General features: G+C 44.0%; 1 protein-coding gene across 1 annotated transcript in view; it reads right to left on the reverse strand.

The window, feature by feature from the left end:
* SYT14 (synaptotagmin 14) overlaps window positions 1-27,576 on the reverse strand; it is a 153,002-nt gene that overhangs the window by 11,023 nt on the left and 114,403 nt on the right. Inside the window, exon 6 of the mRNA XM_084828890.1 lies at window positions 25,648-26,097. Within this exon, the coding sequence (XP_084685016.1) occupies window positions 25,648-26,097 (450 nt within the window). The remainder of the gene's footprint in view (window positions 1-25,647; window positions 26,098-27,576) is intronic.

Consider the following 27,576-nt stretch of genomic DNA (forward strand, 5'->3'; position numbering starts at 1 on the left):
TGCATCCTAAATCTGAACTGATTGTAGCACAAAACAGTGGTTCTCTGCTATTCTGTATCTCCTTGCATCATGCTGAAAATTCCTTTGACCACATATACAAACAAAGTATTTGCTATTCATATGTTAGTTACTTGATTGATTGATTGACTGATTGATTGAATGTCTTGGCTGCCTTTCAGGGCAGGAGCCCTCCCAAGGTGGTGTCCAACAATAAAACTCACATAATAAAAACTGATATGTTACGTGCATACATACATAGTTTGTTGCTTTTTAGCCAACCAGGCCATCCACATGGAGAAACAGGCACAATTTTCCATTACATCCAGAGGGAAAACCAGTATGCAAATTATTAATAAATAGCTAATAAAAACAAATTAAAAACAATTTTTAAACTCATAAAACTATGTTTGCCGGCATGTTGTTACCATATTTACAGATTCTGTTCTTTTATAACAGTTAATGTCTTTCGGCTCTCCAGGGCTCAGCTGACAAACTTAGCAGACCTATATGATATATAATGATCTGTTCCAGCTAATAATAATAATCAGGTTATGCTTACACCGGAGGTATTCTCAGACACAGCTAATAGAGGTTCGAAGTATTGCTTCCTCAAATCAGTGTACAGTGGGCATTCTGTTAGGAAGTGTATCATGTCCTCTTTCTTGGGGCAGCCAGCTGGGCAGTCTGCACTCATACCATGATGGGCCTTGTAACGTACCTTCACCTCCATCAACTGGAGTGAGATCAGTCTGCACCTAGTCATGAGCCATCTCAATTAATGTGAGGTGATAGATATTAGATACAGGGGATTCTTCCCCGGAGAGGTCATGATACTTTTATAGATTTTTATTTGAGCAGCTTTCAACAGCACCAGCCATTACTATTTGGATAGCCACATTTTGTAATCTCTTTAAGATCTCATCCCTAGCTCTATCATATCCCCTTGTGAGCAAATATGATTGTGAAAAGCCCAACTCAGAGATAGATGTAATTATCTTCTCTGCCCACAATCTCCTTCCCATTGCTTCATATGCTAATAGATCGGGGGGGGGGGGGCAGCTGAAACATTATCTTTAACCAGAAGAAGATGGCAGCTTTTTGGACAAGCATCCCCACTGAGTGACAAGCTGTTTCTAGTCGTACAATGGTCCTAGATGTAGATCTAGGAGCCCCGAGTACTCTAGAAAGAAATTTATGCTGCACTGACTCCAGTGAAGCTGTATTTGCAGGGATCCAGGCAGGTGCCCCATATAATATTTGGGGAAGTAATGTACCCTTAAATAGCTCTATTAAAGGGGCCACCATCTTACCACCTGGTCCTGCAGCAAACCGAAGTGTAGCATTACTTGTTACATTAGTTGTCCGAACTATTTCCTTCAGATGTTCAGACCAAGATCCTGAACTTTGAAATCTCACTCCTAGGTATTTATATCTGTTAACCTGATCAAGCAGGTGATTATCCAGCTGCCATCAGTATTTTTTCCTCCTATTGCCAAAGACTAAAATTTTAGTTTTTTCATAATTGACTTCAAGGTCTTCTCTCATGCAATATGAGCTTAGAGCTCTTAAGAGCCTTCGCATCCCCACCTGGGTGTATGATAGGAGGACAGCGTCATCTGCATATAGTAACACTGAAGTACTCCTGTCCTTTAAAAGAGGTGGGAAGAAGTCTGGGCTAGATAAGTAGGGAACTATATCATTAAGATATAGATTGAATAAAAGAGGTGCAAGCAAACATCCCTGGCGCACTCCTTTGTTAACGATAATGGGATCTGAAAGATCACCTGAAGACACTCTCACTTGCAAGATAGAGTTCTCATACAGCACTTGTATTCTCCTAAGCAATTTGTGATCAATATTTAAAATTTTAAGCTTCTTCCAAAGACAGGGTCTAGATATAGAATCAAAGGCTGCTTGAAGGTCTACAAATGCAGCAAAGAGTGAGTGGTAAGGCGGAGATGTATATTTCTCAGCCAAAAATTTTAGTATAAAACAATGGTCTACTGTAGATCTGCCACATCGAAAGCCTGCTTGTTCTTCAGCTAGGAGCTTCTCTCCAGACACCCAGCTTTCCAACTTATTTAAAAGATGTCTTGCATACAACTTGCTTATAACATCCAGTAGGCTTATGGGGCGATAATTCTTAGGGTCTGACCGGTTGCTTTTTGTAGATAGGCACTACAATAGCCACTGTCCAATCTTGGGGAAATTTCCCATTTCTGTCAATAAATGTAAATAAGGCTGCTAACACCGGAATCCACCATTGAGGATAAGCAATCAAGAAGTCTGGTGGAATGCCACTCCTTCCAGGGGCCTTTCCATGCTTCATCTTCCATTGCTACTTCCTCACAGGTAACTGGGGGCCAGCTAGGTGATTCTAGGTCATCCTTCTGCAGTGGGGGAAGACAAGCCCTCTCATCATAGAAAAGAGAATGAAAATGCCGTTCCCATTCATGTGTCGCAATAGCGGAATCTATGTATGGGGTCCCTGAGTATCTTAAATCTGAGGTCAGACGCCAAAATCTGGATCTATCCTTTCGAGTGCTAGTGCTAATTCCACCCATTGCAACCTCGTATATGCTTGCTTTTTTGCTTTGATTATTTTTTTGTAGAGTTTACGCAGTGCCAAGTAGGACTGTGGTAAAGGGACTATACCTCTATCTCATAGAGATTTATGTTGTCTTTTAATTTCCTGCTTAAGTTTCCTGCAGTCCGCGTTGAACCATGGGTTGCCATCTTTTGGCCTCTGGTTCCTTGAATGACTTTTCCAAAATAAAAGAGGTTCAACTGATGCTATAATCTGGGCATAACATTCTAATATTACTTCCGTCTCTTTGGATGATATGTTAATAAAAACAGTGAAAACAACAGCAGCAGCAAACATCCTAAAAAATGACAAAGGTCTCCCCAACCAGGCGTGTCCGACTCTAGGGTGCGGTGCTCATCCCCGTTTCTAAGCCGAAGAGCCAGCACTGTCCGAAGACGCTTCCGTGGTCATGTGGCCGGCATGACTGAACACCGAGGTGCACGGAATGCTGTTACCTTTCCCGCCGAGGCGGTACCTATTTATCTACTTGCAATTTCTTGCTTTCGAACTGCTAGGTTGGCAGAAGCTGGGACTGAAGATGGGAGCTCACTCCGTCACGCAGCACTCGGGTCTCGAACTGCTGACCTGCCGACCGTCCGGTCTGCAGTTCAACGTCTTAACCACTAAGCCACCGCGGCCCACAAAAAAATGACAAACACCAGCATAAAAACAAAACCGACCACACAAACTGCAGCTACAACCCAGTCCAACAAAACATAATCAGGGGAAGGCCCGAGTAAAGTAGGAGGTTTTCACAGAATCATAGAATAGTAGGATTGGAAGGGGCCTACAAGACCATCGGGTTCAACCCCCTACTCAGTGCAGGAATCCAAGTCAGAGCATCCCCAACAGATGGTTGTCCAGCCTCATCTTGAATGCCTCTAGTGTGGGAGAGCCCACCACCTCCTTAGGTAATTAGTTCCATTGTCGTATTGCTCTAACAGTCAGGACGTTTTTCCTGATGTTAGGCCGGAATCTGGCTTCTTGTAACTTGAGCCCATTATTCCGTGTCCTGCATTCTGGGATGATCGAGAAGAGATCCTGGCCTTCCTCTCTGTGACAACCTTTCAAGTACTTGAAGAGCGCTATCATATCTTCCCTCAGTCTTCTCTTCTCAAGGCTAAACATGCCCAGTTCCTTCAGTCTCTCTTCTTCACAGGGCTTTGTTTCCAGTCCCCTGATCATCTTCGTTGCCCTCCTCTGAACCCTATCCGGTTTGTCTGCATCCTTCTTAAAGTGCGGTGCCCAGAACTGGACACAGTACTCCAGATGAGGCCTAACCAGTGCTGAGTAGAGGGGAACTAGTACTTCCCAGGATTTGGAAGCTATGCTTCTATTAATGCAGCTCAAAATAGCATTTGCCTTTTTTTGCAGCCACATCATATTGTTGGATCATATTCAGCTTGTGATCAACAACAATTCCAAGATCCTTCTCACTTGTAGTGTTGTTGAGCCACGTATCCCCCATCTTGTAACTGTGCATTTGGTTCCTTTTTCCTAGGTGCAGAACTTGGCATTTATCCCTGTTAAATATCATTCTGTTGTTTTCTGCCCAGTGCTCCGGTCTATCAAGATCACTTTGAATTTTGTTTCTGTCTTCCAACATATTAGCTATCCCGCCCACTTTTGTGTCATCTGCAAATTTGATCAGCATTCCCTGCACCTTCTCCTCCAAGTCATTAATACAAATGTTGAAGAGCACTGGGCCCAGGACTGAGCCCTGCGGTACCCTGCTCATTACCTCTCCCCAGGTTGAGAAGGTCCCATTGACAAGCACTCTTTGAGTCTGATTCTGTAGCCAACTGTGGATCCACCTGATCGTTAGTTTGCTCATCATGATATAATGGGGCATTTTGTCGAAAGCTTTGCTGAAGTCGAGGAATATTATGTCCACAGCATTCCCACAGTCCACAAGGGAGGTTACTTGATCAAAAATGAGATCAGATACGTCTGGCAGGATTTGTTGTTGGCAAATCTATGTTGGCTTCGAGTAATCACTGCATTGTTTTCAAGGTGCTTACAGATGGATTGCTTGATCATCTGCTCCAAAATTTTCCCAGGGATTGATGTCAGACTGACTGGTCTGTAGTTCTCAGGTTCCTCCTTTTTACCCTTTTTGAAGATAGGAACAACATTAGCCCTCCTCCAGTCATCTGGCACTTCACCCATCCTCCATGATTTCTCAAAGATAATAGACAGCAGTTCTGAGAGTTCTTCTGCCAGTTCCTTTATTACTTTAGGGTGCAGTTCATCTGGCCCTGGAGATGTGAATTCATTCAAAGTCATTAGGTGTTCCTTGACCATATGCCTATCGATCTCACGCTGCAATCCTGCCCCTTCAGCCTATACTTTGCCAGGGAGGTCATAGACCTGCTTTCGGGAGAAGACTGAGGCAAAATAGGAATTGAGCCCTTCTGCCTTTTCTTTGTCATCTGTTATAATTTTGCCATCCTTATTTAATAGCTGAACCACCATTTCTTTCCTCTGGCTTTTACTATGCACGTAGCTGAAGAAAGCCTTTTTGTTGTTTTTAGCATCCCTCGCTAACCTCAGCTCGTTCTCAGGTTAGCCTTCCTGATGCCATCCCTGCAAGTCTGTGCTACCTGCCTGTACTCTTCCTTTGTTGCTTGGCCTTCCTTCCACTTACTATATGTGTCCTTTTTTGTTTTCAGGTCATCTCTAAGCTTTTTGTGAAGCCACATTGGCTTCTTCTGTTGTCTTCCACCCTTTTTTCTTGTTGGAATTGTTTGTAATAGTGCCTTGAGAATTTCCTTTTTTAAAAACTCCCACCCATCTTGGACTCCTTTTCTTGTTAGCATTGCTTGCCATGGGACCTTACTGATCATTGTTCTGAGTTTATTAAAATCAGCTTTCCTAAAATCCAGGGTACGGGTTTGGCTATGCTCAGCTTTGCCTCCTTTAGAACCATGAACTCAAGTATTATTAATTAATTAATTCATTCATTCATTCATTTCATTTCTATACCACCCAGTAGCTGAAACTCTCTGGGTGGTTCAAGTATAACATGGTCGCTTTCCCCCATAGTTCCTGTAACTGCTACTTTACCCACTAAGTCATCTCTATTGGTTAGGATCAAGTTAAGGATAGCCAGTCCTCTTTTCCTTCCTCTACTTTCTGTAGGAGGAAGTTATCTGCCACACAAGTCAGGAATTTCCTGGAGGGGCCATGTTTTGCAGAATTTGTCTCCCAACAGATATCAGGGAAACTGAAGTCCCCCATTACTACATCTTGCTTCCTTGAAACACTGGGAATTTGCTTTTCAAAAGTTTCATCCTCGTCTTGTCCTTGATTGGGTGGCTGGTAGTAGACTCCGACCACCGGGTTCCTTTTATTCTTTGCTGCATTTATTTTAACCCAGATGCTCTCGATGGGGCTACCAAGCTCATCCTCCTGTATTTCTGTGCAGAGATAAGTATTTTTCACATATAGTGCAACCCCACCTCCTTTTTTGTCCCTCCTGTTCTTTTTGAACAAGTTATATCCTTCAATTGCTGTATTCCAGTCAGTTACACCTATCAAGTCATAATTTCCCTCCTTTATTAAGAGTTCAAGTTCGTTCTGTTTGTTTCCCATTCTCTGGATATAGACATGGAAGACCATGTGCGCCATGGTCTGGCTTTCTTCCTACGTTTGTGAAGACTATGATTGGGCGCTATTAGAGCTGTTCTCTCCGTTGCAGTGCATGAGCTTACGTCCATTGTTACCCCCAATTTTATGTCTCCCTTCCCCGTAGGATTCAGTTTAAAGCCCTCCTGATAAAGTTCTTCATGCTGTGGCCAAACACATTCTTCCCAGCCTTTGTGAGGTGCAACCCGTCCCTTGCCAATAGTCCACCTTCCAGGAAGTATAGCCCATAGTCCCAGAATCCAACTCTCTCTCGTTGGCACCACCTTTCTAGCCAGTCATTCACCCGGAATATTTTTCTTTCCCTTTCTATTCCTCTTCTAACTACTGGAAGGATGGATGAGAAAACTATTTGGGCCCCAAAGTTCTTGAGTTTCCTTCCCAAAGTTTCAAACTCTGATGTGATTTCTTCATAACTCTGCTTGGTGGTAACTTTTGTTCCCACGTGGATGAGAAAAAGGGATACCTGTCGGTGGGCTTTATGAGTGCAGGCAACCCTTCAGTCACGTCTCTAATCCGTCCTCCCAGGAGACAGCATACCTGGCGAGTCCACGGGTCTTCACAACATACTTGGATTTCGCTCCCACGCAGCAAGGAGTCTCCCACTACTACTCCTCTTCTCTTCTTGCTGTTGTAGGGCTTGGTTTCATCACCTCTGCTTGACTGACCTTCAGCCTCTTGCTCACTCTCATGCAGATTCCCCTGTAATTCTTCCTCTGCAGGCTGTCCTCCAGTACCTGGAAACAGCTCCCTAGTTCCACTGCCTCCACTGGTGAGGAGTGGCTTCTAGTTCTTCTGCTCCTAACTGTCACCCTTTTCCAAGGAGTATCCTCTACTGCATTTTTCCTCACCTCAGCATTTCCCTCTTCTGCCTCAGCTTGCTGTAGTTCCACTGTTCTGTCCAAGAACTCGTCGTGTTCTCTTATTCCCTGGAGGGTCGACAGTCCTCTTACTTTTTTTTCCAGCAGTGTGATCAACTTGCACTTGTTGCAGGTGTAGGCCATGTTGTTCTCAGGCAAGAAAACAAAATTGCACACATCTTGCAGGTCACCACCACTGGAGAGTCTTGTCCTTCCATAGCTTCTTTTTCCCTTTTTGTGTCTAGCTTCCTGGTTGTTCTAGAGTAGCCTGTGCCTGGTCCTCTACTCACTGCAGGTTAAAAACAGTCCCAGTGGTATGGAAGTGTGTGTAAGAAGTCAAATACATTTTTAAAAAAATGAAAAAAAAAGTTAAAATAAATTTTTAAAAAAATGTTAAGGGCCTCCCCCTGGACCTCTCCTGTCCAACTCCTGTTTGCTCCCCCTGTCTGCTCGCTCTGCTCGCTCACTTTCTGGGAGCTAGCTTGCTTGCTTCTATAGTCCCAAGACCAGCTGGAGCAGCTTCCTCTGCTCTGCTCTGCTCTGCTATTTGCGTTGCCCTTATTTTCGCCGTAGGCTACGTAAAGATTTACATAGACTACAGCGACCAAATAAGGAACGCGAATGGCGGCTCCCTATGGGGGCCGCCATTTGCGTACGCGCTTTTTTTTTTTTTTAAGTCACCCGTGATAGGTTACGTGACGATTTACGTAGCCTATCACGGATGACTTTGCAGATCTAGCCGTGATAGGCTACGTTAATCGTCACGTAGCCTATCACGGGGGCATTTTTTTTTTTTTTACTTTTTATTTCGCGGCCGGGCGAGGCGAGGCGCCTCCTCCCCCGCCTGAATTTCGGCCAGGCGAGGCAGGAAGCCTCCCCCCCGGCCTGAATTTCGGCCAGGCAAGGTGGGAAGCCTCCCCCCCCGGCCTATACTTCGCAGGGGGAGCAGCGAAGCGCCTCCCCCCCACCGCGAAAAGCTGCGAGACCAGGTAAGTGACTTTCGTGTACCCCTATTCCTAAAAGCTTGCAGTGATGCGGCCTGGAGGACCCCTGATGGCAATGTATTCCAGAAGTGTGGGGCCACTGCAGAAAAGGCCCTCTTTCGTGTAGTCACCCACCTTACTGCCTTCAAAGGTGAGCAAACGAGAAGGGCCTGTCTTGCTGATCTCAAAGTGCAAGCAAGCTGATATGGGTGAAGGGGGCCCTTCAACTAATTTGGTCTGAAACTGTTTATGGCTTTAAAGGTCAAAACCAGCACTTTATATTGGGCTTGGAAACACACTGGTAACTAGTGCAGCTGGCACAATATAGGTGTTATATGATCAGATCGGTTCACCCCCACCAACGCACAGGTGGCCGCATTCTGCACCACCTGAAATTTCCAGACCATCTTCAAAGGCAGGCCCACATACAGTGCATTACAGTAATCCAGCCTGGACATCACTAGTGCACCAGATAGGGCCACAGCTGGTGTACCAGCCTAAGCTGGTAAAACACACTCCTGGATACTGCAGCCACCTGGGCTTCCCCACTTAGTGCAGAGTCCAGGAGGATTCCCAGACTAAGCACTTTTAGAGGGAGTGCAACACCATCTAAGACCAGATGTACACCTTCATCCAGAGTAGCTGGTTTCCAAACCCATTGTACCTTCACCTTGTCTGGATTAAGTTTCAGTTTGTTTACCCTCATCCACCCCAAAACAGCCTCTAGACACTGGTTCACAAGTTCAACAGCCTCCCTGAGATGTGTCAATGGAAACAAGAGGAAGAGTATAATCTCCATACTGATGACACTTCAGCCCAAACCTCCTGATGACTTCCTCTGGTGGTTTCATATAGATGTTAAAAAGCATGGGGGATAGGATGGAACCTTGCAGCACCCCACAGGCTAATGGCCATGAGGTGGAACAAAAGTCCCCCAGCACCACCTTCTGAGACCGCTCCTCCAGAAAGGACTGGAACTACTTTAAAATTGTGCCTCCCAAGCTCAGCCCAGATAACCATCTAGGAGGATACCATGGTTGATGGTATCGAAAGCTACTCAGAAGTCCAGAAGAACCAACAGGGTTGCATTCTCCCCATCCATTCCCTGGCATAAGTCATCAACCAGGGTGATTAAGGCTGTTTCCATCCCATAACCAGATCTGAAACCTGAGTGGAATGGGTCTAAGTAATCAGTATCATCCACCACTGCCTGGAGTTGTGAGGCCACCACATGCTCCAGCACCTTGCCCAAGAATGACAGTAGTTATCCGAAACCATAAGATCTAGATTTGCTTTCTTCAACAAGGGCCTCACCACTGCTTCTTTCAAAGCTGTGGGAACCTCACCATCCTTCAAGGAGGCGTTAACAACCTCAGAGGTCCAGGTACCCTGCCCAACTCTGGCCAATTTCACAAGCCAGGATGGATAAGGATCTAAAGAGCAAGTAGTAGGCATCAGTCCTCCAAGCAGTTTGTCCACATCCTCAGGTTGCACAAGCTGAAGGATATCCATAAAACGACTAGATGGTGCACTAGCCCCGTCCATATCAGACTCTGTCAAAACAGTGGGGTCCAAGTCAGTACGAATACAAGCAACTTTATTTGAAAAATGTCTAGCAAATTGCTCACAGCAGGCCTTTGAGGGTTCAAGTTGTTGTGCTCTAGAGCCTACATCTAAGAGGCCTTTGACCACCTGAAAGAGCTCCATTGGACGACAACGAGTAGATGCAATGGTGGTGGTGAAATATGATTTCTTTGTGCTATCACTGCCACAGAGTAAGATCGCAAATGGATTCTTATCTGTGTTCAATCATATTCGCTACAAGTCTTCTGCTATTAGCGCTCTAACCATTGACATAGTAATTTCATCACCCTCAGCTCCTTAGAATACCAAGGAGCTGACATGGTTCTACGACTAGGTCAAGGACGTTTGGGAGCAATCATATTGATAGCCTGGGACATCTCCTTATTCCAAGTGGTGACCAGGACCTCAGTAGGAGCACCAGCTAAGCCTGCAGGAAAATCCCCAAGAGACCTCAGAAATCCATCCGGATTCATCAGCTTCTGGGGGTGGATCATCAAACTTGGTCCCCCATCTCTGCAGAGGTTACAAGTATCCTGGAGGTCAAAACTGATCAGATAATGATCAGTCCATGCCAATGGAGTCACTGCAGACTCCCCACCCCCACCCCGCCATCTCACAGATCATTTTCTCCCAATAAAAACCAGGTCCAAAGTGTGCCCTGCTACATGTGTTGGGCTAGATATTATCTGAGACAGGCCCATGATTGACATGGTGGCCATGAAAACCTGAGCCACTCCAGACAAGTGGCCTCGGCATGAATACGAAAGTTCTTCAAGCCTTGGGGTCCTCAATACCACACTCAATACCACCTCAGTCAGCTCAGGCAGGGAGACTGTTAGGTAGAGGGGTGGGCAGTATACCAACAAAATCCCAATCCCGTCTCAGGTGCCCAACACTAGGTACAAACATTCAAAACTGGCTGGCTATGGCTTTAATTTAAGAAAAAAGATTTAGTCTGAGTCTGAAAAAGATCTAACTAAAATTTAGAGCTATGGTCTTTTACCATTTTATGAAAAATGTCAGGTAAAAGTGCCTGCTACATATGCTATTCTAATGGTACAGTGAGAACATTAGAAGAGTACTGTCTCAGTGGATACTAAATATTTATCAAGGCTACAATCCTATAGTTACTTATCTGGGAGTAAGAATCATTGAACTCAGAGGGCCTTACTTCAGAGTAGGCACATATAGGGTTGTGCTGCAAAGTACTAATCACATTGTTTGAAAATTAGTTAAGACAACTTCTCAAAGGCCTTTCCTGTAATTTGTTTTTGCAGTCCCAAGAGGGCAAACTGGTAGGTGCGCTATTAAAAACTATCTCCTTCTTTTATGGGCAAAAAACATGGATTAAAGTTAAATCAAATGAAAAACATAATTCTTTCATTGGGTATAATCAAGAATATAATCAAATCTTTAAAAAAATAATTACTTGCAGCCTTAATTTATTACCACAGAGTCTATAAAGTTACATCAAATTTCCTTCCTGAAATCGTAAATGATATTGGAAATATATGCATAGGCAAATTATTCTAAGAACAAAAGTATCACACTATACACAGATCAGCTTTGTTCCCAAACTTAAGCTATTGTGAATAATGTACTCTCAAAATGAAATGACAAAACAGAATTGATATGTTCTCTGGCAAATCAATGTTCCAACTTCCTCAATAGACATTCAGCAAGGTAAGAATAGGACCCTTGTGCCACTTTTCTCATTTGATACATGATGTGCAGTGTCTTGATAAATCTTCTAATAAAAATCATGCAGTACAACTTAGTGGGGGGAAAATGAGAAGATACATTCTTTAATTTGTCTAAAATGTACTGTGACAAAGCATTAAAATGATTGCCAAGATACCCTTTGTATAATCTTCATTACTGTCTAACAGTGTCATACGTAAGGCAACTTCAGTTACAAACGTTGTTGTTGTTGTTCAGTCGTTCAGTCGTGTCTGACTCTTCGTGACCCCATGGACCATAGTACGCCCGGCCTTCCTGTCCTGCGCTGTCTCCCGGAGCGTGGTCAAGTCTATATTCATTGCATCAGTGATGCTATCTAGCCATCTCATCCTCTGCCGTCCCCTTCTCCTTTTGCCTTCATTCTTTCCCAGCATCAGGGTCTTTTCCAGGGAGTTTTCTCTTTGCATTAGGTGGCCAAAATATTTGAGCTTCAGCTTCAGTATTTGTCCTTCCAATGAGCACTCAGGGTTGATTTCCTTTAGGACTGACTGAATTGACCTCCTTGCAGTCCAGGGGACTCATAAGAGTCTTCTCCAGCACCGCAGTTCAAAAGCATTGATTCTTCGGCGCTCAGCCTTCCTTATAGTCCAGCTCTCACAGCCATACGTTGCTACTGGGAAAACCATAGCTTTGATTATATGAACCTTTGTTGGCAAGGTGATGTCTCTGCTTCTTACTGTGCTGTCTAGGTTTGCCATAGCTTTCCTCCAAAGGAGCAAGCGTCTTTTAATTTCATGGCTACAGTCACCGTCTACGGTGATCTTGGAGCCCAAGAAAATAAAATCTCTCACTGCTTCCATTTCTTCCCTTTCTATATGCCAGGAAGTGATGGGGCAAGATGCCATGATTTTAGTTTTTTTAATGTTGAGTTTCAAACCAGCTTTTGCACTCTCCACTTTCACCCTCAACAAGAGGCTCTTTAGATCCTCTTCGCTTTCTGCCATTAGGGTGGTATCGCCTGTGTATCTGAGGTTGTTGATAATTCTCCCGGCAATCTTAATTCCGACCTGTGATTCATCCAACCTGGCGTTTCTCATGATGTACTCTGCATATAAATTACATAAGCAGGGCAACAATCTACAGCCTTGTCGTACTCCTTTCCCAATTTTGAACCAATCGGTTGTTCCATGCCCGGTTCTTACTGTTGCTTCTTGACCCTCGTACACGTTTCTCAGGAGACAGGTAAGGTGGTCTGGTACTCCCATCTCTTTCAGAATTTGCCACAGTTTGTTGTGATCCACACAATCAAAGGCTTTAGCGTAGTCAATGAAGCAGAAAGAGATGTTTTTCTGGAATTCTCTTGCTTTCTCCATGATCCAGCGAATGTTGGTGATTTGATCTCTAGTTCCTCTGCCTCTTCAAAACCCAGCTTGTACTTCCTGTAGTTCTCGGTTCCCCTACTGCTGAAGCCTAGCTTGTAGGATTTTGAGCATAACCTTGCTGGCAGGTGAAATGAGCGCAATTGTACAATAGTTTGGACACTCTTTGGCATTGCCCTTCTTTGGAACTGGAATGTAAACTGACCTTTTCCAGTCTTGTGGCCACTGTTGAGTGTTCCAATTTGTTGGCATATTGAGTGCAGCACTTTTACAGCATCATCTTTTAGGATCTTAAATAGCTCAGCTGGAATACTGTCATCTCGCTAGCTTTGTTGTTAGTAATGCTTCCTAAGGCCCACTTGACTTCACTCTCTAGGATGTCCGGCTCAAGTTCAGTGACTGCACTATCATGGCTATCAGGGACATTCAGATCTTTCCTGTATAGTTCTTCTGTGTATTCTTTCCACCTCTTCTTAATCTCATCTGCTTCTGTTAGGTCCCTGCCTTCTTTGTCCTTTATCATGCCCGTCTTTGCACAAAACGTTCCCTTGAGATCTCCGATTTTCTTGAAGAGATCTCTAGTCTTTCCCATTCTATTGCTTTCTTCGATTTCTTTGCATTGTTCATTTAAGAAGGCCATCTTGTCTCTCGTTGCTATTCTCTGGAACTCTGCATTCAGTTGGATATATCTTCCCCTTTCTCCCTTGCTTTTCGCTTCCTTCCTCAGCTACTTGTAAAGCCTCATCAGACAACCACTTTGCTTTCTTGCATTTCTTTTTCTTTGGGATGGATTGAGTTGTTGCCTCCTGAACAATGTTATGGACCTCCATTCATAGTTCCTCAGGCACTGTGTCTATCAGGTCCAATCCCTTAAATCTATTCCTCACCTCCACTGTATATTCATAAGGGATATGATTTAGGTCATACCTGAATGGTTTAGTGGTTTTCCCTACGTTCTTCAATACGTTCTTCAATTTAAGCCGATTTAAGTTACAAACATACCGTACAGCTATAGATTGGAAAAGTTTTCCATGACTAATTTTTCAATCATTTGCTTAAAGGGATCCAAAGTCAGAGACCACAAACCATCACAGAATTGAGCATACCCACAACCACTGAAATCCATGCCCTTGAGGGCACAATCCTATGGCGATGACCGTAAACCCCCGAACTTGGAGGCTTATGGTCATCCTATGCAGGGTGGGAGGAGCAGCAGAGGTGATTTTCGCCTCTGCCACTCCTCCCGCCCTGCATTTTCGCTCGACAGGCTTTTTTTGCCCATCTAGCAAAAGCATCTCAAAGAGGGAGAGAAGGAGGCTCAGGCCTCAGGCCAGATCGTATCCTGGCCTCTCCAGTCTCCTTTCCGTTCACCAAAACTCCCCTTCCCTCATCCTTTGAGGTCCAGTTCCTGACCTTGGAGAGCAGCTGGCATGGTTCTTTCCATGCTGGGTGCGAGGGGTCAGAACTCTGATTCCCAGCTCCAAGATCGGACTGCTGTCTAGGGGCCATAGGATTGTTCCCTCAGCTGTCTTAACTCTCAGCTGGATTATGGATTCAGTATTCATATAAAAATGGTGGCCATCTCATGAGTTTTTGGCAAGGTTCAAAGAAAAATCAAAACAAGACATCAATAAAATGTATATAACCACTATTTTTGAGGAAGCCTAGAATATGGTGTAATAAAGAAAGCATATGACCTATATGAGCTCTTGATAGGTAGGGCTTTGGACTAACATCCAATATTAGTCCTACATAGAGTAGACCCATTGAAAAAAATGGAACTTAGGTTACCTGTGACTAACTTAAGTTTCATTCATTACTATTGGTCCACCCTACACAGGACTAACATTGGATACTACCCTTTGTCCTCAAATTACATAGTCTTTAGACAGCAGATGCGCTCTTTCAACACTTCTTGAACACAGCACATGTTGCTCTTTGCAAATCCAAGTGGGGAACATGGGTGGGAGGGTGCTGCTGCACTCATATCCTGTTGGTGGGTTTCCCATGAGCAGCTGGCTGGCCAATGTGTGAACAGAATGCTGGACAAGATGTACCCTTGGTCTGATCCAGCAGGGCTCTTTCTATGTTCTTAAGTATTTGGTTTAGTACTGCCTGCACCATAAGCAGGGCGATCGTCATTGTGGTATGTACATGCTATGCGGCCTTTTATTTTTTTAAAGGTATGAATGTGAGGCTGTCCCCCATTCCAAAGGTTTGTTGTTCCTCTGGTGCGCTTTGCCCTCCATTTTACTCTTCCAGAATTTTGACCTAACTAGAATTCCTAAAATTAATTCTGAACTGGAGCATGCACAGTTGGTAATGGCTTCAGTCCCTTGGGTCCCTTTGTGTCTTTCCTCCTATCAGCATTGTCAATGTAGCCGTACACATTGATAAACTCCTTTAAAAAATTCTTGTTGTGCTTTTACATATTATTGCATCAAGATTCTTTTGCATGTGCTTTTCTGACACCCAAGTGTGCTTACATGGGCATAACACTACGCACACAAAAAATCGTCTTGATATGCAGTGTGTACAATCAAAAGTTATTGCAGTATTTTATCAATGTGTCCATTCACACTGGCAATGCAGACAGGGGAAAAGACACAAAGAAGCAGAAAGTTGCAACAAATGGCACAAATGTATTATTCATTCATTCCATTTCATTTCATTTCATTTCTATACTGCCCAGTAACTGAAGCTCTGGGCTGTATCCAATTGGTGGCCCTCGGCTGATGGGGGCTCTTTGAACCAGTGGAGGTTTCCAACAGCAGAATGGGGAGGGAGGCAACTTTGGGCTATGCTCTCACCCTGCTGTAGCCACCTGTGCCACCCAAATCAGCTCCAGAGGGTCAGGGGACCCCTTGGAACACCATGGGAGGCAGTAAGGGGGGCTGCAGGGAGAGGGGGAATCACAGAATATTGCCTCCCCATTCTGCTGACAGAACCCTCTGCTGGCTCATCAAAGAGCCTTCCATCAGCAGCGGGACACCAATTGGACACAACCCAGTGCTCTATCGGAGCTTTGGCAGTTGATTAAAAATGGATGAAGGGGGAATTCCAAAACCATCGGTTCCACTTCTGAAGCCAGGCCAGGTAATTCAGAACGCAAAATCTGGTAAGAAATGTAAACGAGGAGAATGTCAGGAGTCTCCCTGGCTGAAGCATGACTTAACATGCCCTAAACAAGCCTAGGGCCACCCATAGCTCAGTAGAAGAATACATGCTTTGCATGCAGAAGGCCTGAGACGCATTTCCCTAGCAGGGCTTGGAAAAACCTTGGAAAGCAGCTCTCTGTCAGATTAGGTAGTACTAGAGGGTCATGGTATAAGCCAGCTTTATGTCTTCAAGGCCAACAAAGGACAGGAAAATTTTCAGAAATGGGAAGAAGCTGGTTACTAATGACACATGAAAGTAAAACGTTCCTTGCTACTAACCAAAGTTTTAAAAGAAATCAGGTGCAGATCATCATCAAAAAGACAAATTCATGGTAACATCCAACAGATTCCTACCATGTTCCCCACACCACACAATATGCAGTATACCAAGTGCACATATATGAGGCAATTACACAAAATCGTGTCGTAAACGGAACAAAATCCAACTGGAGTTTAGGAAGGTGAACGCCTCTATTTCATCTCTTTAAAAATTACTTTCCTGCTTACTTGTGTCGTCCCATCCCCCCCCCCGCCACATATGTACACACGTCTCTACTAGTACCTCCAGTTTCTCAGATCTTGACTTGAAAAACAGTTGTTCACTTGTTCAGATAAGCCACTTAGATTATCCCAGGAAGCTCACGCATTCCAGTGTAGTAATACTCATTCCAAATTACACATATTATACAGATACTGTTTATGTTTCTGGCTGATAAATACACTGAGTTGGATCCAGCGTTTGCTTCCACTGGTGGTAGAATCCCCTGAGTGGTGTTCAGCTGAGAATGTGCCCACTGGTGGAGAAGGGAAAGAACACTTTTTGCCAATTTCTTCCTCCTCCTTCACCTCCCACATTTTTCTGTGGGGGGGGTTTCCTAACCCTTCAGGGCAGATTGTTGGGTGGTATAGGGGTTTGCAAGGGTAGGGGGAACTGATGAAAACTGCATTCTCCTCCATTCCACTAGTGGGATCCTTCCTCTGGATCAGAAGCCTTCTGTGGATGGAAGGAGAGCTTCTGTTTGCAGGAGACAAATTCTGGATCCAACCTTTAGTAAAGCTTCCAACCTATAGAAAACTATGTGCACACACTAAGCTGAGTTAGGCTTCCTTCCTTCCTTGGTCTCCAATCTAGTAAACCCCACCCAACATCATCATCGTGGCGATCACTCGTGACCGAGTAAGATTGTCTTCCAAAGATAGAGTCTATATAGATAACTCTTTGAAAATTCTAGTAAACTCACCCATATTCCTGACAGCATAGATGAAGTTTCTCAGGTGTTAAGATCAGGACAGAATCTCTATTCCAAAGAGATATTTGGATGTTGCTCTTATACATCAGTCATGAGATTAAGGGCACAATCCTAACTAGATAGGTGGCCGCCTCTGAACTCAGAGGCGACCGCCTATCCAAAGCAAGGCAGGAGAGGCACTGGGGGGGGGGGGATTGTTCCCTCTGTGCCTCTCCTGCCTTACTGTTTTTTACTAGACAGCCATTTTGAGCTGTCTAGCGGCGGCGGGGCCGACCGGGAGAGGAAGCTGCCGTACGACACATTGGATGTGTCGTACACACAGCTCCGCTCTCTCTGTCCCAGAATGCCCCTCGGAACACCCCTTTGCAATCGCTCTGGGCTCCTCTTAAGAGCGGAGAGGACAGGGCTTCTCCACGCTTCCTCCAAGGCAGTGTGGACGAGGGTGGTCAGTTTTCCAGGAACCGACCTCGGAGCGTGGTCTCCGAGGTCAGTTGCCGGAAAAGAGCATATCCTATGGCCCTCTAGACAGTATCTAGTGGCCATAGGATTGCACCCTCCAGTGGTTTGGATGCTGTTTTCATCAAATATCTTTTTAAAGCTTTGTTATATTAATACAGTCAGTGAACGCAAATTGAACCATATTACTCTTATTCAGTTGGATGGAGAGTTTTGTAGAGCTTGAAGATTTTTTTTTTTATTGTAACAGAAGTTGGCTTCATACATGACTTTACCTATTTTACTGTTCATTAAACAACTTTCAATAAAATTGTTGTTAATGTAGTTTGTATACCTAAACTTTATAGAAAGTACATGGAATAGGTAAGAATATAAGAAGAGCCCTGCTGGATGAGACCAAGGGTCCATCTAGTCCAGCATTCTGTTCACACAGTGGCCAACCAGCTGTCGACCAGGAAACCAGAAGCCGGACACAAGCGCCTCCCACTCTTCAATTTATTACTAGATGGGCATTTTTGCCCATCTAGCCAAGTCATCGGGGAGGGGGAGGGATGGAGGCTGGGAAGGCTGGGGATGGCTCGTATCCCTGCTTCCCCAGTCCCAGCCTCCCCTACCCACCGGCACGCCCCCTTTCCCTCCTCTTGGAACATGTGTTCGCAAACTTGTAGAGGCAGCCAGCATGGTTCTCTCCATGCCAGCTGTGAGCAGGAGGGGGAGGGGGCAGGGAGCACAGACTCCTGGGTCCAAGGCCGGAGTGCTGTCTCTGGCCTTGGATCCAGGAATCCAGAGTATCCTATGGCTCCCCAAGACTCTGGCTATGGTCCATAGGATTGTTCTCCCCGCCTATTCTATCAGTGACCCATGGTGGTTTCCCAATCACAATCAGTGGTGCAGCTAGGGCGGGGCCTCAGGGCCAAAGTCCAGAGCCCCACATCTATGGCTCATGGGGCACACAAATGACCACAGAGAAAGCAGCCGATGATGAGGCAGTGGCAACCAGGCCTGTTGTCAGCACCTGAGCCAGCACGGTCATGCCCTGGGCCCACAGGGGCAGACACTGCTGACAACAGCATCCTCTCTCTCTCTCTCTCTCTCTCTCTTTCTCTCTCTCTCTAATTAAAAAAAACAAACACAGTTTATAGTTGGGGGGCAGCCAGCCAGGCATGCATATGGCTACAGATGCTCATTTTGTTATTTTTACCTCAAAATATATATTATCGTTTTCTGCAACAAGAGGTGCTTATTCCCAAGTAAATGTTTTTAGCACCAGGGCAGCAGAAGCAAACTCTGTTTATTTTCATAGTCATGATGGTGCTGTAGTTTAAATGAGTTTAAAAACTGCACATAGTCAAGAGTTTTTTTTTTTTTAATCGGGGTTGGCAAAAGGATCTAAAATATCAGGAATGCAGAAGCAACTGGAACACATGTGGGGGATGTTCAGTGTGTGCTTCAGGACTGAAGTAATACACATGATGGTCCAAGGCCACCCACCCCCAGCTCCCAAGACCATTACGTCCAGGGTCTAAAATCACCTAGCTGCATTACTGATCAGTTTAAGAATCACTGCATGGTGGTGAAAAGTGGTACAAAACAACAGTCCACAGATTATTTTCCCCTGAAAGCACCACTAAGATTTACTTTATAAGTTTGTTGCTAAAAATCAAAGTCTACTGTCCATATAGAAGGCTCTCCCACACTGGAGGCATTCAAGATGAGGCTGGACAGCCATCTGTCGGGGATGCTCTGACTTGGATTCCTGCATTGAGCAGGGGGTTGGACTCGATGGTCTCATAGGCCCCTTCCAACCGTACTATTCTATGACTCTATGATATAGAGAACGGGTAAGGTAGGAATATCATTAGAAAGCAAATGAGCTACCATTGAACGGTTCATTTCCCCAAATTAAGGCTGCAATCCTATATACACTTACTTGGGAGTAAGTCCCATTGACCTCAGTGTGACTTATTTCTGAGCAGAATGTACAGGGTTGCACTGGAAGTCACTAGAAATGACCCATGTGACAAGCTTGGTCAGATCTATAATTATCTACTTTAGGGTTACAGAGAATTACAGAGAAAACTTATGAATTGGAGATAAGCTGGATTTTCTACAGTCCTTCTGGCAACTAATTAAGCACAGGAAAAGAAAAGAAAAAGTCAGGAATTGTAGTGGAAACCATGAAGCTCAAGTCAGGATTAGTGGAGACTCAAACACTAACTGACAAAAGGATAAACAGCTAAAATGTTAAGGGCAGATTATATGTCATTTCTTCTGAACGGCATCTGATAGATGGCCATGCTTATCTCAGTCCATATAAAGACTGTGTGAAGCAGAGGGGAATCAACAGGCAAAACTAAGTTCCATAATCCAGTATTCATGGTGGATACGTACAAGTCAAAGAAAAGGGAAGAGTCTGGAGATGTCATTTCATGTAAATGGAAAATTATAATTCTTGGTAAATCGATGGAAATCAAGAACACAACTGCTCAGTGATACAGTCTAGGGCCAGCCCTACCATTAGGCAGAGTGAGGTGGCTGCCTTAGGCAGCAGAAACAGGGGGCTTGGGGGGAGGTGTGCATGCCACTTGCACCCCTAAGCTAGCCAGCTGCCCTCAAGTGTGGTGGAGGATGCAGTCCCATTGCCAGTGTTGTAGTAAGATTCAATTGGCAGTCTAGTTGCCTTCTGAGCATGGAATGTGTGTGTGTGTGGGGGGGGGAGCATGCAAGGTGTCATCTTGTCCTTTGCCTCAGGCAGCAAAATGTCTTGGGCCAGCCCTCCTTGTCAGGAAAAGTGTATATGTTGTTGATATTGTTGTTGTTGTTAATAATAATAATAATAATAATAATAATTTTAAACTGCCTTTCAGATAGACTGCCCTCCAGGTCGTTTACAGTAGTCAATGAAACAACATAATAAGAGCAGTATGTTTATTAAAACATATCAAGATCACACAGAAAAACCACCACAACAGCACATATTAAAACTAACTGGTTTACTGGTGTTTTTCAAGTAAATATCTGTGCTGGTAATTGGATTCTGTGCCTGTAGAGCTTCTCTGAATCCTGGAGCTTTTGAAGGAGCTGGTGCTCCCACCTCTTTCCTCAGATAAGGAGATGTACCTTTCAGTATTGGATGGAGAAGGGCAACGTGTTGGAGAGAGACTGTCTAGGATGTCTTTGAATGTATGAAGGCAATGACACCCTTAAGATTGAATATGAGTATCAGGCCAAGGTGTTATCTTTCTTTGAGAACAGGAAATACTGCAAAGAGTTGGTCTAATGGTAGAACAAGTACCATGAACTCTGTGGCAAGTCTGTTTGGTGGTGGTTAGAGCAAACACTGGGAGCAAACACTGACCTCAAAACTCCCAGAAAGGCATCATGTCAAAATATGGACATCACCACTGAAAATATGGGCATCTCTTTCTTGTTGTTCAGTCGTTCAGTTGTGTCCGACTCTTCGTGACCCCATGGATAGCACGCCAGGCATTCCTGTCCTGCGCTCTCTCCCGGAGTGTGCTCAAGTCCATATCCATTGCAGCGGTGATGCTATCTAGCCATCTCATCCTCTGCCGTCCCCTTCTCCTTTTGCCTTCAATCTTTCCCAGCATCAGGGTCTTTTCCAGGGAGTTTTCTCTTCACATTAGGTGGCCAAAATATTTCAGCTTCAGCTTCAGTATCTGTCCTTCCAATGAGCACTCAGGGTTGATTTCCTTTAGGATTGACTGATTTGACGTCCTTGCAGGCCAGGGGACTCAGAGGAGTCTTCTCCAGCACCACAGTTCGAAAGCATCAATTCTTCGGCGCTCAGCCTTCCTTATAGTCCAGCTCTCACAGCCATACGTTGCTACTGGGAAAACCATAGCTTTGATTATATGAACCTTTGTTGGCAAGGTGATGTCTCTGCTTCTTACTGTGCTGTCTAGGTCTGCCATAGCTTTCCTCCCAAGCAGCAAGCATCTTTTAACTTCATGGCTACAGTCACCGTCTGCAGTGATCTTGGAGCCCAAGAAAATAAAATCTGTCACTGCTTCCATTTCTTCCCCTTCTACATGCCAGGAAGCGATGGGGCCAGATGCCATGATCTTCGTTTTTTTAATGTTGAGTTTTAAACCAGCTTTTGCACTCTCCACTTTCACCCTCAACAAGAGGCCCTTTAGATCCTCTTCGCTTTCTGCCATTAGGGTGGTATCATCTGCGTATCTGAGGTTGTTGATAATTCTCCCGGCAATCTTAATTCCGACCTGTGATTCATCCAGCCTGGCGTTTCTCATGATGTACTCTGCATCTAAATTAAATAAGCAGGGCGACAATATGCAGCCTTGTCGTACTCCTTTCCCAATTTTGAACCAATCGGTTGTTCCATGCCTGGTTCTTACTGTTGCCTCTTGACCCTCATACAGGTTTCTCAGGAAACAGGTAAGGTGGTCTGGTACTCCCATCTCTTTCAGAATTTGCCACAGTTTGTTGTAATCCACACAATGAAAGGCTTTAGCATAGTCAATGAAGCAGAAAGAGATGTTTTTCTGGAATTCTCTTGCTTTCTCCATGATACAGCAAATGTTGGTGATTTGATCTCTAGTTCCTCTGCCTCTTCGAAACCCAGCTTGTGCTTCCGGTAGTTCTCGGTTCACATACTGCTGAAGCCTAGCTTGTAGGATTTTGAGCATAACCTAGCTGGCATGTGAAATGAGAGCTATTGTACGGTAGTTTGAACACTCTTTGGCATTGCCCTTCTTTGGAATTGGAATGTAAACTGACCTTTTCCAGTCTTGTGGCCATTGTTGAGTGTTCCAAATTTGTTGGCATATTGAGTGCAGCACTTTAACAGCATCATCTTTTAGGATCTTAAATAGCTCAGCTGGAATACTGTCATCTCGCTAGCTTTGTTGTTAGTAATGCTTCCTAAGGCCCACTTGACTTCACTCTCTAGGATGTCCGGCTCAAGTTCAGTGACTGCACTATCATGGCTATCAGGGACATTCAGATCTTTCCTGTATAGTTCTTCTGTGTATTCTTTCCACCTCTTCTTAATCTCATCTGCTTCTGTTAGGTCCCTGCCTTCTTTGTCCTTTATCATGCCCGTCTTTGCACAAAACATTCCCTTGAGATCTCCGATTTTCTTGAAAAGATCTCTAGTCTTTCCCATTCTATTGCTTTCTTCGACTTCTTCTTGTCTCTCCTAGTTCCTCAGGCACTCTGTCTGTCAGGTCTAATCCCTTAAATCTATTCCTTACCTCCACTGTATATTCATAAGGGATATGATTTAGGTCATACCTATGACCTAATATAATTTAGGTCATTTTTATGATTTTATAATATCAATATAATTCAATATTGACCATCTGGTGATGTCCAAGTGTAGAGTCGCCTCTTGTTTAGTGGTTTTCCCTACGTTCTTCAATTTAAGCCGAAATTTTGCGATAAGAAGCTCATGATCTGAGCACCAGTCAGCTCCAGGTCTTGTTTTTACTGACTGTATGGAGCTTCTCCATCTTTGGCTGCAAAGGACATAATCAATCTGATTTCGATATTGACCATCTGGTGATGTCCAAGTGTAGAGTCACCTCTTGTGCTGTTGGAAAAGAGTGTTTGCTATGATCAGCGTGTTCTCTTGGCAAAACTCTATTAGCCTTTGTCCTGCTTCATTTTGTACACCAAGGCAATGCTTGCCTGTTATCCCGGTGATTTCTTGACTTCCTACTTTAGCATTCCAATCCCCTATGATGAAGAGGACATCTTTTTTTGGTGTTAGTTCTAGGAGGTGTTGTAGGTCTTCATAGAACCGATCAACCTCAGCTTCTTCAGCATCAGTGGTTGGGGCATAGACTTGAATTTCTGTGATGTTGAATGGTTTGCCTTGGATTCGTACTGAGATCATTCTATCGTTTTTGAGATTGTGCCCCAGTATTGCTTTTCCCACCCTTTTATTGACTATGAGTGCTACTCCATTTCTTCTAAGGGATTCTTGCCCACAGTAGTAGATATAATGGTCACCTGAATTAAATTCGCCCATGCTTGTCCATTTTAGTTTGCTGATTCCCAAGATGTCGATGTTCAATCTTGCCATCTCATGTTTGACCACCTCCAGCTTACCTTGATTCATTGTTCTTACATTCTAGGTTCCTAAACAATATTGTTCTCTACAGCATCGGACTTTCTTTTCAACACCAGACACATTCACAGCTGAGTGTCCTTTCGGCTTTGGCCCAGCCGCTTCACGCTTTCTGGCGCTACTTGGAAATTCCCTCTGCTCTTCCCCAGTAGTATATTGGACACCTTCCGACCTGAGGGGCTCATCTTCCGGCATCATCTCTTTTAGCCTTGTGATACGTTCCATGGGGTTTTCTTGGCAAGAATACTGGAGTGGGTTGCTATTTCCTTCTCCAGTGGACCACACTTTGTCAGAACTCTCCACCATGACCTGTCCATCTTGGGTGGCCCTGCACGGCATAGCTTATGGCTTCACTGAGTTAAGCAAGCCCCTTCGCCACAACAAGGCAGTGATCCATGAAGGGGATGGGCATCTCTACACCAGCCTAAAATCCTGCATTTAAAATGGGGCTTTCTGCTTCCATTTTAAATGCAGGATCACAACGACTCCCTTTTTCACCCACTTCCTTTCCCCCCACCCCTTTCCCCTCCCTCTCCCCATATCTGAGTCTTCCATTATCTTCCATTGATCTCGCTCCTCTTCTTGCCGCTTTAACTCTTTTGATGGAGGGAACTGAAGTGGAACACAACAGGGTAATTTGATAGCTCATTATCTGTGATCTATTTAAAAATGGAGCAAGGGCATTTAGTGCAGGAGATGCCTTGGCTGATCACTGCGTCGTGTAAAAAACCCGCAAACATCCGTGAAGGAGCAATCTCAATCACAGGATAAAAGCCCAGTGTGAAGGAGCCGTATGTTTGAGGGAGCTGCCAGACCTTATTACCTGAGTGAAGCATGAATCCCAGAGAAATGGCTGTGGTGAGCCTGTTTTGTAAACCTTTGGAGTCAACAGAACTCTCCATGTTGCGTTTCTCACCTAAGTCGATCAAACAAGTAACAGCTGTTTAGCACCACAACTATGGAACTTCTGGAAAGAGGTCCATTGCATGCAGCTATCATAGCACTGCACTGCTCTTTCTCTTGGCAGGGAAGACCAATGCAGAGCTATGCCAGCTGTATGTCTCCAAGAACAGCCTACAGTCCCAAAGGGAGAAAGCACTGATGGACAGGAAACATGTAAAAAGTACACTGCTGGACAACAAAGAACAAAGCAAAACATAAGAAATCACAAAGAGTCATAGGTGTGCTGTTAAGGGTAGGTCCTAATTAAAATATAGTAGATTAAAAAGGAGGATAGTTATAGAGCTGCACAGTTCACTATAAGCTTACATCTTTTTACACTGCTGGTGACAACACTTCCATGGTGAAAGTTTTAAAACAATGGAATATAATGAATATGGGCATTTTAAAGCAACATTTTAGTAGCTACAGGGAAGCAAACTGGGAATGGGAGAATTAGCGAGGCTTGAGCTCATAAAGGTTATCTGATTTCCACTTCGAAGCTCGGTGGATTCACTTCATTCCCATTCCCAAATGTGAGATTGTTGTTGCTCAAATGGGAAGTGTGTGCATTTGGATAAGCATTTTTTAAAAGTATGCACCCAAATGTGTTTTTTCACCCCACTGACTAAAGGGTGAAAATGCTTATTTTTTCCCCAAAATATGCACTTTTCTATCAAACACATTTTGTGAATGCAATCTGAAGCTCGGAAATATGCGAGCTTTGCCCAAAAATCACACTTGTGTTCAGACTTGTGAGTTCTGATGTTTAACGAACTGAACTGACGTTCTTGTACATCCCTAAAGCTAACGTAGGTAAAAATAGATACATGCAATTTGAAAGCCAGTGTGCGCAGAGAACTGAAAGCTTAAGGGACCAAAAGGATGCCAGTGCCCTCCAGCAACAATCTTTCAAGTATGCCAGAACTTATTTATTAGTGGTACAAATAAGTGTTCGGTTCTAAATCTTTCACATCCTTGCACACTTATTCTGCTTGGTTTAATACTCACGGAAATATTGTATGCTGGCTCCAGTGTCACTGGTACTGACATCTTCCCTTGAAGGTTTAATTTGGTTAAGTAAAATATCTTTTCTCCCAAAATCCTCTCTCTTTTTACACGGCGTATGCTGTACAGTCTAAAGCGTACTGCATAATTCCCAATCATCTCAGACTCAATATGATTAAATTTAAATGTCTCCGTGAAGACAGGGCACGGACCCCGCTGGATGCTGGTTTTTGCTCTCTGCTTCTTGATAGGAAGAAGAACCAGGTGTACTTGCCATAAACTTCCACTTGTCCTGTTATAATTTGGAATGTCTGTGACAGCTGTCACTGTTATCAGAAGCCTCTGTTCTTGCGAGTCATAGTCAAAAGTCACATCCAGGGTGCCATATTTAGCTTCTGGTTCAGGATCAAAAGATTTAGGGAGCTGTGATGATGATCCTCGAGCTGACAGATCCTAAATGAAATTAAAAACAGAGGTTTTGCATATATGCACACCCATTTAGAGATCTATAACTCTACTGATACATTTTCGTAAAAGTAAGCACCTGTGTGTGTTCACTAAAATTAAAATGCTTCTCCTCAGCAGCATGATACATTTTTTTGTTCATTTGACACACAAGGTAATTGAATATTCACAGAAGGACATGCTGACAGCCAGCCATGAGAAGAAAGATGCTTTTACAGCTGGCAAAGAGGGCCAGTCAGAAGAGAGAGAGAGAGGAAAGCAAGCATAAAAGGCTCAAACAATAAGGTCCAAAGTCTTTAACTGGGAATTGTTGAGAGAAATTGCAAGGAGAATGTTGAAGGAAAGGGGAAGGGAGAAGTGGGAGAATTAAGTGGGGATGAATCATATAATAAACCATTTCAAACTAAAGAGATGAATAAATGATCTGAGAAGTGAAATACCCTTAAGATTGCCTAATAGCTACTCATGTATTTTATTTCACTGCCAATTGTCCATGCCACCCTCAGCTTGTGGTAGTGTATACTCTAAAGTTTTTATTGTTCTAGTGCAGTGTATTGTGTACTGTTGTAGTGCAGCATATATTGTAATGTTCGTTACCTTGTTATCAAAACACAATAAAGGTTTTTTTGTTTTTTGTTTAAAAGACAAACAATTTCAAACAGATTTGTATTGATTGACACATTTGCATAAAAATAATATAACATAAAACATAAAACATAGATAAATGTTAATAATATCAATTAAATAAAACAGAAGACTCTGGGCTAAGTTGCCTGTAGAAGTCGTACTTGTAAGGTCCAAACCAGATGAGACACTGTTCATGCAAATAACGGTTCCATGAATAGCTTTTAAAAAGTAAATAGCAGAAGAGTGGTAGTGGGGGATCTCTCAGTCGGGACCTGATGTGGTTGACAGGGGAGGATTTTAAGCCTTTGCTTCCCACTGCAATCTTGATCTGGGCTGTGCTCTCTGCAATGGCTATTTGCACAGGAAGAAAAGCTTACATTGGTGCAAATGGGAGTTTTTCTTCAAGTGCAAATAGCAGGTATCCTCCCCACCCACCCAATCTGGATTGGGACTGCAGCAGGGACCAAAGGGTTAAGGCTCTGTGTTTCCCCCACTAGGGTACCAATCCAGACTGGGCCCTGTGTGCATGTTACTTACATTTTAAAAGCCATTAATGTAATTGCTAATGCTAATCACATGAATGGTGTTCTTGTCCAGTTTGGTCCTACTCCTCTGTTTCTCATGTAATGCCTAAAACAGGAATGCACAGATCCCACCCAGTAGTGAGATGTATCTGCTGTCAAAGTGACTGTAATGGAAGTCTCCACTCAGACATTAAAAGTTGTTTTCATCTGCTAATTTTTTTCTGTTAGGCTGCTGTTAAAGGCACAGGCACAGGAGCTGGCAACCCTAATTAGAAATACTTCTGAAATCCCTGACTCCTTTGAATAGTTCCAGGAG

This window comes from Heloderma suspectum, chromosome 1 (genome assembly GCF_057233095.1).
Source record: "Heloderma suspectum isolate Gila_16-S chromosome 1, 16-S_ref, whole genome shotgun sequence".
Lineage (NCBI taxonomy): Eukaryota > Metazoa > Chordata > Lepidosauria > Squamata > Helodermatidae > Heloderma > Heloderma suspectum.